General features: G+C 45.8%; 6 protein-coding genes across 6 annotated transcripts in view; 2 read left to right on the top strand and 4 right to left on the bottom strand.

Annotated features, from left to right (window-relative positions):
- The window catches only part of BO72DRAFT_450021 (RlmE family RNA methyltransferase), a 1,614-nt gene extending 1,117 nt beyond the window's left edge, over nt 1-497 (bottom strand). The window contains exons 1-3 of the mRNA XM_040945156.1: nt 216-497; nt 108-158; nt 13-39 (exon numbers count right to left, since the gene is read on the bottom strand). Of these exons, the coding sequence (XP_040799110.1) occupies nt 13-39; nt 108-158; nt 216-389 (252 nt within the window). The 5' untranslated portion in view covers nt 390-497. The remainder of the gene's footprint in view (nt 1-12; nt 40-107; nt 159-215) is intronic.
- A 576-nt stretch (nt 498-1,073) lies between these two features.
- Nucleotides 1,074-2,697, top strand: BO72DRAFT_450020 (OST3/OST6 family protein). The gene is made up of 4 exons (XM_040945155.1): nt 1,074-1,619; nt 1,677-1,774; nt 1,834-2,189; nt 2,244-2,697. Exons 1-4 carry the CDS (start codon nt 1,275-1,277, stop codon nt 2,423-2,425), a joined length of 981 nt encoding a protein of 326 aa, XP_040799109.1. The 5' UTR covers nt 1,074-1,274; the 3' UTR covers nt 2,426-2,697.
- A 411-nt stretch (nt 2,698-3,108) lies between these two features.
- On the top strand, nt 3,109-4,786 carry BO72DRAFT_383076 (Rft-1-domain-containing protein; the record flags this gene model as incomplete). The annotated part of the gene is made up of 2 exons (XM_040941499.1): nt 3,109-3,869; nt 3,931-4,786. 2 exons carry the CDS (start codon nt 3,109-3,111, stop codon nt 4,784-4,786), a joined length of 1,617 nt encoding a protein of 538 aa, XP_040799108.1.
- dbp3 (RNA-dependent ATPase DBP3) lies at nt 4,736-6,683 on the bottom strand. Its single transcript, XM_040945154.1, has 3 exons — nt 5,315-6,683; nt 5,183-5,254; nt 4,736-5,102 (listed from the first exon to the last, which is right to left on the bottom strand). Exons 1-3 carry the CDS (start codon nt 6,580-6,582, stop codon nt 4,946-4,948), a joined length of 1,497 nt encoding a protein of 498 aa, XP_040799107.1. The 5' UTR covers nt 6,583-6,683; the 3' UTR covers nt 4,736-4,945.
- Nucleotides 6,684-7,164: 481 nt separating this feature from the next.
- BO72DRAFT_450014 (NAD(P)H-quinone oxidoreductase) lies at nt 7,165-8,566 on the bottom strand. The gene is made up of 4 exons (XM_040945153.1): nt 8,475-8,566; nt 8,149-8,415; nt 8,006-8,097; nt 7,165-7,947 (listed from the first exon to the last, which is right to left on the bottom strand). The coding sequence occupies exons 1-4, from the start codon at nt 8,485-8,487 to the stop codon at nt 7,321-7,323; spliced, it is 999 nt and encodes a 332-aa protein (XP_040799106.1). The 5' UTR covers nt 8,488-8,566; the 3' UTR covers nt 7,165-7,320.
- A 154-nt stretch (nt 8,567-8,720) lies between these two features.
- BO72DRAFT_450013 (replication factor A subunit protein RFA1) lies at nt 8,721-11,324 on the bottom strand. Its single transcript, XM_040945152.1, has 6 exons — nt 10,988-11,324; nt 10,784-10,935; nt 10,621-10,711; nt 10,031-10,571; nt 9,083-9,978; nt 8,721-9,014 (listed from the first exon to the last, which is right to left on the bottom strand). Exons 1-6 carry the CDS (start codon nt 11,029-11,031, stop codon nt 8,921-8,923), a joined length of 1,818 nt encoding a protein of 605 aa, XP_040799105.1. The 5' UTR covers nt 11,032-11,324; the 3' UTR covers nt 8,721-8,920.
- Nucleotides 11,325-11,906: the final 582 nt, after the last annotated feature.

The raw sequence follows: 11,906 nt of genomic DNA, 5'->3' as shown, positions 1-11,906 counted from the left end.
TGTCAGAATTACCTGGGACCACGAGCCAGGAGCATATCCCTACACAGTTGAGATATGTAAGTCACTGACTTGAGAATCTTTGCAGCTTGGACTCTTGGCTACCATACTAGGTCAACAACAGTTTGCCCGCTTTGGAACACGCGGTATTTATCATCAATCTGGTGTTGGTATCATCAGAGAACGTAACACCATGTATATGAACCAGTTGGGCATACTTGGAGAAGCTTGAATGCTGCGCGACTTTTCAAGCCTTGGACTACAGCTTCTTTTGTGAAGTGATCCTTGAGCTGGCGGGCCTGCCATCTCTTCGAGGACGAGTGTCTTTTAAAAGTGAGGTGGCAAACCAAACGACAGCTTCGTGAAATACGTGAGATGGAAGGAATATACATAATGGAAGTCCTCTCTCTTTTCTTAGGGTACAGCCAGATTATTGTGAGCCGTATGCACGGGGCATGTTGTGATACACGACTAGGACTTATTTGAAAAGTACGGAGTAGTTGTTGGATTCGAGGTTAGGTTTTTCCTCTCCGTCAATTCAAGCATTGCCGGAGCGGGCGGGCTCCGGGCAATGATTTAGAATCACCCAAATCAATGTCTTCGATTTCAAGATACTGGAGCACCCGATTTGTTTTCTCTGCCCTCCATTCCCCTGTCTCTTACTTACACTCGGCTCTACAGTATCTTTATCTGATGCCCTTCGATATACAAAACTTGCTCTCGGCGACCGTTCAAGCTTGTTGTTGATACGTGTGAGATATCGTACCTAGCACACAGCTTACTTAGATAATAATAGTCAGGACAGTCAAGTACCCTAATGTTACCTACCTTTATCTAATATTTACTTTGATAGTCCGTAGATGAGAGTTCATTATTCTCTTCTAGGGTATTTACACTTTCCGACAATACTTACGTGGTGGTAATGTTCAAAACTGTATCATACCCGTGATAATTACTCGTCAGTAACTATCGGACGGTAATCTGTGGGTAAGTATATATGACCACGCCAGAGTACCTGGAGTAAATAGTAACTTACAGTACATACTCAAGTAGTAGTGGACACCTATCAAATATGCCGCTGTGGTGCCTCCTGCACCTTAATTGACTACTAAGGCCATAGCTTAGGTTGGCTAACTACCCAGTCCACAACCACCTACCTAAGTGATCACTTACACCTGTTCTAAACGATACTCACCCTATTCCAATGGCTGTTGCGAGTCGCTAAACTACTTCTTTTTGCCCAACATTTCCACCAAGCACCCAATTGGCATGCAAACATGAAGCTTTTGAACTTTCTGGTCCCGTTCCTCGCCATACTTCCCCATGGCCTCTGTGCCAATTCTGATACAGACAAGTACGAGAAATATCGCTCACTCGCGAGATCTGCGCCTATTGATCTTGATGACTCTTCCTACGAAGATTTAACATCGAAACCTCGTGATTATCATGTTGCCGTGTTGTTGACTGCTACTGAAGCTCGTTTCGGATGCATTCTATGTCGTGAGTTCCAACCCGAATGGGACCTCATCGCGCGCAGTTGGAACAAAGGTCCTACACCCAATGACTTGAAAGTGCTTTATGCTACCCTTGAATTCACCAATGGCAAAGAAACATTCCAGAAAGTAAGATGAATACTACCGTCCTTGCGAGAACATGACCTCGAGGCTAATATGTAGAAGCTCATGCTTCAAACCGCACCGGTTCTGCTTGTGTTTCCTCCGACGGTCGGCCCTTTCTCCAAGGTCGACGATGCGCCCTTACGTTTTGACTTCAGCGGGTGAGGCACGGTTTCTGTGGGAATATGGGTAACCTTCGCTAACATGATGTGCTCTGCAGTCCTATCTCGGCTGATCAGCTTTATACATGGATCTCCCGTCATCTTCCCAATGGTCCAAAACCTCCTCTTGTTCGCCCGATCAATTACATGCGCATAATCTCGGGCGTGACTATCTTGATGGGTGTAGTGACTCTTTTCACCGTGCTTTCACCCTACGTGTATCCTGTGGTGCAGAATCGAAACCTCTGGGCCGCCATGAGCCTTATCGCGATTCTCTTATTTATAAGTGGCCACATGTTTAACCATATTCGCAAAGTACCATATGTCGCCGGGGATGGAAGGGGTGGAATCAGCTACTTTGCTGGAGGGTTCTCAAATCAATTCGGCATGGAAACACAAATTATAGCTGCTATTTGTAGGTTTCTGGTTTGACTAAACATGTGATTGTGCTAATCATTCTATTTTACAGACGCCATCCTCTCCTTTGCAACAATTGCTCTGGCAATGAAAGTTCCCCGTATCGCCGATAACAAAACACAGCAGGTGGCAGTGATCATCTGGGGTTCTGTTCTGCTTGGCATGTACAGCTTTCTTCTCAGTGTTTTCAAGGTGAAAAATGGCGGTTACCCTTTCTTCCTCCCGCCTTTCTAGATGAGCACCGTGTCATGAGATGGGTGTGTAAGTGCATATCTGGGGTGAAGGCAGGGGATTGGCAAGAGGCCAGATGAGGGGATTCCGCGGAAGGTAGTTTGTGCATACCATATCCGTGGTGTATCAGTCTATTTGTCATGACACGTGTATTGGCGAGTGTGCATTGGCATAGATTCGAGTCAGAGTACTGCAGCTGGCATTAAAGTAATGCATTTCATGTGTGCGTTTCCGCTATGGAATCGATATCTGAGACCAACTCAAGCGGCTACGAGTACATACTCTCTTTTTCTTTGTTCAACTCCGCGCGATTATCAGGACTCCGCGAGAAAGGAGGGGGGCGGGGGTGGGACTCTCCACAAAACTGCACTTTTACATAGTAGTCTTGTTCAAGCGGGGACTCGCGGGTTGCTACACAGTATGTTCAGTAGTTTGTCCTACAAACAGTACACACTGCATACAGACCCGTGACTATGTATCCATGATATACCTTCGAGGTTGAAGTAGTGTAAATGGCTGACCAATAAGGGGCGGTGGGAGAAAGACCGGCGGACTAGCGCAAGTGGAGTGGATTACCTCGGTGTTTATCTAGGTAGTAGATTATGAACCCGTGGTCTTCTTCTTCTTCTGTGAACTTAACCTTACCCACAATCCAGCCTATCAGTCGTCATTTTTTTCGTATCAGCATGCCATCGCCGGATGATGAAGCTAGCTCTTTGCTAGCGTCACCAGCTTCTGGTACAACGCTTCTGGTCCTCGTTCAATTGACCTCAAAGATATTCACTTTTACGGCAAATCAGTTGATCTTGAGAGATCTACCACCAGCTTTTCTAGGAGTTGCAGCCCAGCTGGACCTATACTCCATTACACTGCTGTTTTTTTCTCGGGAAAGTATCAGACTGGCGATTCAAAGGCAACCGCTTGTTACCTCTGTTTCCTCGGATTCAAGTAGTCATGGTAAAGCCGCAATTGACAACAAATTCAGCGCAACTAAACAACCAAGAACCCAAGAAGTGGAATCACAGTCCGTGGTCAATATGTCCTACTTGAGTCTGGGAATGGGACTTCTCTTAGCCATGATACTCGGTACCTCTTACATTCGTCTTGCCTCGGATGAAGTTTCTCAAACACCGTCTTATCACCAAAGTGTGAAAATAATTACCATCGCATCTCTAATAGAACTTGCAAGCGAGCCATGTTTTAACGTGATGCAGAGGTATATGCTGTACAGGCAACGTGCACTTGTTGAGATGAGTGCTGCATTCATGAAAAGCTTGGTAACTTGTTTTGTTTTCCTGTGGGCTGCCTACTATAATATCACCGTTGGTGTTCTGCCGTTTGCACTCGGACACTTGAGCTATGCATGTGCACTTCTTTGTGGTTATTTTATAGCTATCAGAAAGATGCCAAGGCATCCAGACTTCTCTTTGCTGCTCACAAGATTGCAGTCGCGGTAAGTGTGCCTGCCTGGATTTGTGTATTAGGACACCACCTGATAGGACCCCCAGTGATCGCCACAGCTATGTGGCTAACAAATTCCCATGGCCAATGATCTCATTGGCTGCAAGTTTGTTTCTTCAGTCCATCGTCAAACATCTACTCACGCAAGGGGATTCAATGATCCTAGCGACAATGACAAGCCTAGAAGATCAGGGCATCTATGCCCTCGCCTCAAACTATGGTGGTCTCGTGGCCCGCATACTTTTTCAGCCCATTGAAGAAAGTAGTCGGGCCATCTTCTCATCACTGCTTCATAGCAACTACCTTGAAAAGCGACGCACGGGGAATGTCAGTCGCGCCAAAACACATCTAGCCGACATCCTGCGCGCCTACAGTCTGGTAGCTGCAGTGGCCTTTCCCCTCGGTCCAGCTTTGGTACCTCTAGTGCTCGATTTCCTGGGTGGGCGCAGCTGGGCTTCGCCTACGGTGAGTAGCTTACTATCTCTTTACTGCCTTTATATACCATTCTTGGCTTTCAATGGTATAAGTGAGGCATTCGTTTCTTCGGCTGCTAGTCCTTCAGAAGTTCGCAAACAGGCACTATGGATGGGAGTGTTCTCAACTTGTTATGTTTCAGCAGCGTACGTATTCTTAGTTGTCGGTGATTTGGGTGCTCAAGGGATGGTCTATGCCAACATCGTCAATATGGCGGTTCGTACTATCTGGAGCTTTTTATTCATTCGGTCATTCCTACAACGTTGCACCTTGGCATTAAGGCCATCCGAGTTCCTTCCCCGGCCCCAGACTTTTCTGGCTGGCATCATGATATCGACAGCTTTTATGAGAAATGGATCCTACAGGGTCAACTCTAGAGATTTTTCAGGCACCTTGATTTATAGCGCTATATACATTATATTTGTGTAAGTCTCTATGCATCTTCGAACTTTTCTGAACCCGACCACTAATTATCATGCACACGGCCAGGTTGTATGCTGAGAGAAAATACTTGCTAGCACAATGCACCAAAGCCAAAGAGATCTTGAGATCTGGATGCAAATACAAACGAGGTTGAAAGTCTCATTGTCAATCATCAAAGACAATCTTGGTTGCTGCTTTGCTCGAGTCAACGTCTTTGAAAAATGCACCATAGGCATCATGTTGCTTCTTCTTGACCGTCGAGCCGAACTTGAGAAGGGATTCTGGTACATCCTGCTTGGCTGCTTTGAGCACGTTGATCAACCTGCAACCCATTAGCCCCGCAAAAAGAATTATGACATAGGAAAATATCTCCGAATTCGCATGCACTGGAAGACTACTCACCCTCCAGATTGAGCCTTATCCAATTCAGTGAACAGAGTAATTGCATGGCCCTCAGCCCCCGCACGACCGGTTCTTCCGGAAATGTCAGCTAAGTTTCCGACAGCCGTCTTTACCAGGGGCAAGATCACTTACCGTCCGATTCGATGTACATAGTCTTCGACCGTAAGCGGGAATGTGACATTGATAACAAGTTTGACAGCAGGGATATCAAGTCCACGAGCTGCCACATCAGTGGCGACAAGGACGGTAGCAGTGCCACTCTTAAAAGCCTCTAGGCTTTTGAAGCGCTCTTGCTGGCTGAGGTCGCCATGTATTCCTGCAACCTTAAAACCCTTATTCCGTAGAACTCTCTCCACACGAACAGCTTCCTTCTTATACAGACAAAAGACCAGGACTTTCGGGGGTTTGGGAGCCCTTTGACTTTGATTGAGTAGCTGTACAAGCCTTGGCTCTTTCTCATGTGGCTGTATGACCTCAACCTCCTGTTTGATTCTCGTATTCGCGCGAGGATCGGCAGATGGATCTCCGCCGATGGTAACAGTGACAGGCGTTTTCATGAATGTGGTAGCAAGATTTCTGACAACTGGAGGCCATGTTGCTGTGAACATCACAGTTTGTCGTTTTGACTTTGACATGGGATGGATGATGTCCTTGATATCTTGTTCAAACCCCTTGTCCAACATACGATCGGCTTCATCCAAAACAAGGTACTTGACCTTTGAGAGATCGACCGAGCCGTCATTTTGAAGATCCTTCAATCTACCCGGGGTTGCGACAACAATGGGTGCAGTCTTCAGAGCTTCGCGCTGTTCATCCTTTGGGACTCCGCCAAAGATGCAAGTTACTTCCACACCCAGTGGTTTCGCGAACTTCACAAGCTGGTCATGAATTTGTTTAGCCAACTCCCTAGTTGGTGAAATCATGACCGCCATGGGCTGACAAGGCTTTTTATTGCACTTCCTCTTCGAATCTTGTAACTTCTTGAGGCATGGCAATCCGAAAGCGAGGGTCTTACCACTACCAGTCTCAGCAATACCAATCACATCGCGACCAGCGAATAGCAAGGGCCAAGTTGTTGATTGAATGGCAGTCGGAGAGGTGAAAGAACCAAGGGGATCGTAGAGTTTGCCGTCGCAGGGAGGAAGATATGAGAAAGACATGATAGGCCGAAGATTTGCAGCATCTTTCGAGGTGTCGGTCACTTTGATTGTGTTCTCGGTAAGAAAGTGCTCTATGTCTGATTCTGGCAAATCGCTCAATGCGCGCGACTGGACGTATTTCGGTTCGTGCCCTGCGATATCCTCGGATTTTTCCGTAGCCTTCGAAGCATTCTTTTCTTTTCTCGACTTTTTCTTCAGTCTGTGCTCCGTTCGCTCCTCTTCATACTCGCGTTTAGCCATGATTCAGGGTTTCACACAGATGATATCTGAGAAACGAGAAGTCGCATGCACTCAGAAACCTAATATGGTTTATCTTGCCTTCGGCCCAGGAATTTTTTTTTCCTCTTTTTTGCCGGGGCAGTCAATCTGATTGCCGGCTGATTCGTCGGAGAAACGTACCCCATGAAGCAAAGTGGATACTGAGGTAACTATCGGCTTTTGACTGATTGGTCTGATCCCTTAATATTATCGCCTTATCTGAAAATCTTCAAGGTCCCACGTTGGCGCGGACCATCTACATTCTACACCGTGGACTACTGAGGTACTGTAGACTCCTAGAGGCTACATTATTGTCTAAGTTAAAGTTCGGTACTATAGTACATGAGCAGGTAGATCTCGGACTCTCCGAGAGACATTCACTCGTACACTTGTCGCGGCTTAGCTCAAACATTCTGTAGTTAGCTAGCTTAGCTAGCTGTACATGCCAGCTGGTACAGTGGGAGGAAAGGAGTTTGCACCCCCCCTGTTTGGCTTACGTACTGCGCTAGCTATCACCGCCTTCTTTATTTTGTCCACCGGACAGTTAGCAAAGGAAATAAGTGGCTTCTATAAGAGTTCTGCTGGCAGATTCACGGATACACTATGTCTAGGGAGGCTAGCGGACTAACTATTGCAGGGGGGGGGTGCAAACTCCTTTCCGGGGACTGTAGCGCCTGCTTCTGATTCTGTGGCAGGCCAAGCCAACAATCATGAATATGACTAGTTCAAGGTGCAGATGATCTTCCCTTTCGTCTGGTTGCTCTCAAGTAGCCTGTGAGCATCTGCAATATCCTCAAATGAAAAAACCTTCTCCACATAAACTTTGAAAGTTCCGTCCTTGAATCTTGGTAATGCCTGATTAACCAAGAGATCACGCAATTTCTTTTGGTATTGTTCGTCTCTGCTCCGTAGCGTGCTGCCCTCGAACCTTATCCGCTTCATTAAAATGCCACTAATGTCAACATTACCAGGGAGTATTGAGCCACTCATTTGTCCCAGCTGAACAATGTGAGCGTCTTTTGCCGCCACATTCAGATTGCCCTGGAAGTGTGTCGCACCGACAAAATCGATTATAACATCGACACCACGGCCCTTTGTCGCATTCAAGATCTCCGAATCCCAATTCTGATCCCTGTAATTATAACCAGCAGTAGCACCCAGTTGACCGACGCAAAAGTCGAGCTTCTCCTTAGAACCAGCAGTTACATAAATCTCCGATGCACCACTGTTTCGAGCAAGCTGGATTCCGGCTATCGACACTGATGATGCTCCAGCATGCCAGAGAACGGATTTGCCTGGCGTGTGACCACCGATCAAATAAAGAGCTTGACATGCCGTGATCCATGTCTGTAGGTATGTTCATGTTAGACGAAGGGTGATTATCCGGGGAGACACTTCAATCTACCTCGGGTATTCCTGCTGCTTCTATCCAAGTCATATCGAGAGGTTTATGTATCAACATATTCGTCGATACAGCGATGTACTCAGCATATGCACCTGCAAGACACTGATTAATCATGTCAAAAATCATTTTAAAGTCTCACTTACCACCATACGCCAAGCCGAAAACCTCATCGCCTATCCGAAAGCCATTGCAATCGGCTGCTCCGAGTTCCTCGATTACACCAGAGAATTCTACCCCCATGGTGCTTGGAGCCTGCGGCGGAACGGGGTATTTGCCCTCGCGCTGCAATAGATCCATTCGGTTCAAACCGAAGGCCCTGATTCTGATCAAGGCATCGCCACCTTTCAGCTTCGGAGTGGGGATCTCTTCGATGAAAAGGGCATCAACATTGCCTTTCCCGCCGCGAACGCCTATTTATGATCGTTCAGACTCAATCGGGATCAAAATATGAATTCTCAGTGGTCCTTACTGATCGCTCGCATAGTGGTACTGATACGCAGTCAAGTACTTGATAGCAAATAAATTCGATTGAATACCCCAGAAGGAGATTCGACTGGATAATTATTCGACCTGGTTAGTAACTGCTCAATCAGGTGTTAGTTATCAACACCGTCACGTTACGCATTTGTCAGCCACAATGGCAGATTAGTCATGACGACGTAGTAGAACTAGAAGTACTCATAGTCACGGTGCAGATGTTACTCTACTGGTGCGCAGGGAATGGGACATATATTGTAATAGGAATTGATCACATATACACAAGGGTGGATGCAGATGCTGGCATTTTCAAGCCCGGCGCGGGCACGTCAGTTATCCTCATGATGAATGAAAGCACAATGGCAAATTCAAGGTGATTAACAGGCTGATTTACTAAAAGCAAATCAGAGTAGTTTATCGGTGTGATCATGAATATTTTCAAGACAAATTATACGAGTCAATTTGTTCTGCTAGGCGAGAAGCCTCCTCAGAGTAGTTGATTGCTCTGGCCGATGATACCTGGTATCGAACTCTAGAAACCCGAGGGAGAGATAGAATCAGTCACCGATTGCGCTAAATCAATGAAAGAGTAAAACTTACCGCTGCTGATCACCGAAGTGATCTATCTTAGCCCTGCATCGGAAATTCCACGTCCGGCAGTTAGCATCTTGAAACAGTTCACCCGCTGCTCTCTCGTCTGCCTGTCGCAGCTCCATCAACTGGTCTGCCGTAGTGCCCATCATATGTCTTCCCACATCATCAAAGCAGCTCAACCAAAGTTGACCAGTATGGTCGCTAACATTGACAAGCATTATGTAGCGATATTCTGGTCGCGAGTGTGTCTTATCACACCGCTCGCAACGCCATTGACCAGGATCAAGCTCCGTCACTTTTTTATTGCAGCCTTCTGAAAGGCAGGCGGGGTAACATATGTTGTCTTGCTTTATGTAGATGACAGTCGCCTTTAGTGAAAAGTAGACTGCCTCGTCGGACATTCCGAGTTGCTCTTCCCGAACTTGAGCTATGGTCTTGAAGTGATCGGGCCTTGCGGCGGACATCGCTGTACCCGACATTGAGGCATGCGACGTGAAAACACCATCCCTTCCCTGCGCATCATACCAGCCCTTAAGCTTGTGAGCTTCTTCGATATCAGGGTCTACTGTTATTGAACCTGAACTCAGCAGACTCAGACTTCGCCCTCCAAAGTCGGAAACCTTGACACCCTTGAATGCCATCACTGACTCGGGTAAAGTGTTAAAATTCAGTGCCGTATTGCCCCAGACAGTTAAACGAACTGAGTACCCGGTATTGTCAACCAGTGTCAATTCACGCTTGTTATACGGTTTGCTTGTGGTCTTCGAGACGATTTGAGAGACTTCGCCAGCCTCTTTCAGCACGCCGATAACATCAATCGTAGTGTCCTTTTCCACTGACTGGAGATCGCTGATTGTAGTGAAATTGAACCGGACTTGAGGCACATCGCTCTGGTCTTCCGCCTGGGAAAACTATCAGAGGATTATCATCATGGGGATGCGGGGGCTGACGTACCTTTTCAACAATGGTGTCTCTTTCAAAGGTAAGTTCGTAGTCGTTATTCAGGTTTGTGAATTGCTTCTTGGCGATCTGGACACGACAATTCGAAATATAATAGACACTGCCCTCCTGGAAGACATCATAAAGCATGTCACACTGATCATTGAACCCTGTTGCGCGAATTTCGCCGCTGTCATCCAACAAGTTCACGCTGAATAATTTGCCTTCCGTGTTTCTGTTGTGCCAGGTTTTGATGGTCGATTTGCTTGTACAGCGAGCCTTGATCGTCCATTTGTGCGAGTAGGGGGAAATGGCTTCAATTGGATAGATGGTAGTGTGAGCTGCTGAAGGAAGACCTGTCCGAGTTGTTTGCGTTCGGTGATGAGACGGCGCTGGTGCAACTTGGGGCTTAGAGCCGTAAAACCCATTACTCGATATGGTTGTTGGTTGGGGCTTATCTTCTTCTTCAACCTTGCTCTCCAATGGTCGGGGTTCTCCGAGTTTCTCGCTTTCACCTAAGTCTTGGAGAACATCCAGTTCAAGGATGATGAGAATCCTGTGGGAAACGTTAGTCCTGGACGCTCAGAAAATGTGATCGTAACAACTTTTTTCCTTTCACGGCATTTGCCTGGAATGACTTCAACTTGACAAAGCATCCTTTGCGAAGCAGGCCACTTGTCACCTTATGATTCAATTCTACATGACACGGCAGTTAGGATTGTTATGTTGGGGGAATGTCTATCAAAAAGCAACAAGGATTCTACTGACGAGTAGCGAGCATAGTCTGAACATAATTCGAAATATCGCTGAAGACAGCCCTGAAACGTTCTTGGTTGTTCTGCTGTGGCGGCAATGGCTTAATCTGGACACACTGAACAATAGGTTCCTGTATCTGAGGTTTGGTCTCATCAAAAATAGCGCTTTATCATACCAGATCAGTAACTGAAGGTGAGACTTGGACTAACGACCTACCTAAGGGCTCCGATCGAGACCTGCGATGCTGGATCCAAAGCCATGATTATACAGCTTGCTCCAAGTGCCTGGGAACTAGTGTCTAGATGTTCAGGTACGTTGATGGCTTCGATCAAGAGAGTGGGTGGCTTCAAACAATGTGATATTGAATGACGTCCAAGATGTCTTATGGTGCAGTTAGATTTTGATGGTTTAGTGATTTGCTCGAGGATAGAAAGTGACAAGGGAAATGGCCATGAAACGGAAGACGCGTGCCGCGTCCATAACGCGCAAAAACGTGTTCAATAATCAAGCCCCACTTACCTCAGTGCTTGGAGCCTTTCAAATTAGTCTCGGCTCCTCGGGAAGCTGCTGCCTGTTGCTTTGAGCCAAACAGCAAGCTACTTGTGCCAATTTGCAAAACCCACTTTCTCTACTTAACATAATCGGCAAGCGAGTGAGTGGGCAGCTGTGTATCATATATAAAAAAGCTTATTTATGAACTTCTATATCTCAACAACAACTGATATAAATAGCTAGAAATTACATGTATATACAAATAATATAGTAGTATAAATCTATAATCAAAAGTTTGTTAGATTTAAATAGCTGTAAGCTATTATATACCAGTATTTTTAAAATACATCAAGAATAAAGTATATTTATATCATCTTTTTAAACAAAGCCTTATCAATACTGAATTTCAGTAGATCTATATAATGGATATAAAACTAATATATCATTTGTATAAAGTTGATATCAAAGTTGGTAAAGTTATAATTTTCTTAAAATATACTCCTTTCTATTAATACTCCAGTTCAAATTTCATTCTGCTTATTATAATCTAATAGGCTATTTTGCAGGATATCAAGTGACAAAATCATAAAGGCTAAAATAAAAATTTAATAAAATTATAAGAGCCTAAACCAGCTCTTCCAAT

This window comes from Aspergillus fijiensis (assembly GCF_003184825.1).
Source record: "Aspergillus fijiensis CBS 313.89 unplaced genomic scaffold BO72scaffold_41, whole genome shotgun sequence".
Classification (NCBI taxonomy): Eukaryota; Fungi; Ascomycota; class Eurotiomycetes; order Eurotiales; family Aspergillaceae; genus Aspergillus; species Aspergillus fijiensis.
Note: the sequence above shows the minus strand (reverse complement) of the source record. Positions and strands in the feature narration are given on the sequence as shown.

Bases quoted from the DNA above. Each gene is read 5' to 3' on its own strand.
- BO72DRAFT_450013 (XM_040945152.1), bottom strand. From the start codon at position 11,031: ATGGCTTTGGATCCAGCATCGCAGGTCTCGATCGGAGCCCTTAG. The intron at 10,712-10,783 runs GTCAGTAGAATC...CGTGTCATGTAG, and splicing joins TCAGACTATGCTCGCTACTC to AATTGAATCATAAGGTGACA. The intron at 9,979-10,030 runs GTACGTCAGCCC...TAGTTTTCCCAG, and splicing joins GAGACACCATTGTTGAAAAG to GCGGAAGACCAGAGCGATGT.
- BO72DRAFT_450020 (XM_040945155.1), top strand. From the start codon at position 1,275: ATGAAGCTTTTGAACTTTCTGGTCCCGTTCCTCGCCATACTTCCCCAT. The intron at 1,775-1,833 runs GTGAGGCACGGT...TGTGCTCTGCAG, and splicing joins TTACGTTTTGACTTCAGCGG to TCCTATCTCGGCTGATCAGC. The intron at 2,190-2,243 runs GTAGGTTTCTGG...TCTATTTTACAG, and splicing joins ACAAATTATAGCTGCTATTT to ACGCCATCCTCTCCTTTGCA.
- dbp3 (XM_040945154.1), bottom strand. From the start codon at position 6,582: ATGGCTAAACGCGAGTATGAAGAGGAGCGAACGGAGCACAGACTGAAG. The intron at 5,255-5,314 runs GTAAGTGATCTT...CATTTCCGGAAG, and splicing joins TATGTACATCGAATCGGACG to AACCGGTCGTGCGGGGGCTG. The intron at 5,103-5,182 runs GTGAGTAGTCTT...AATGGGTTGCAG, and splicing joins GATAAGGCTCAATCTGGAGG to GTTGATCAACGTGCTCAAAG.
- BO72DRAFT_450014 (XM_040945153.1), bottom strand. The intron at 8,098-8,148 runs GTAAGTGAGACT...AGTGTCTTGCAG, and splicing joins TTTCGGCTTGGCGTATGGTG to GTGCATATGCTGAGTACATC. The intron at 7,948-8,005 runs GTAGATTGAAGT...ACATACCTACAG, and splicing joins AAGCAGCAGGAATACCCGAG to ACATGGATCACGGCATGTCA.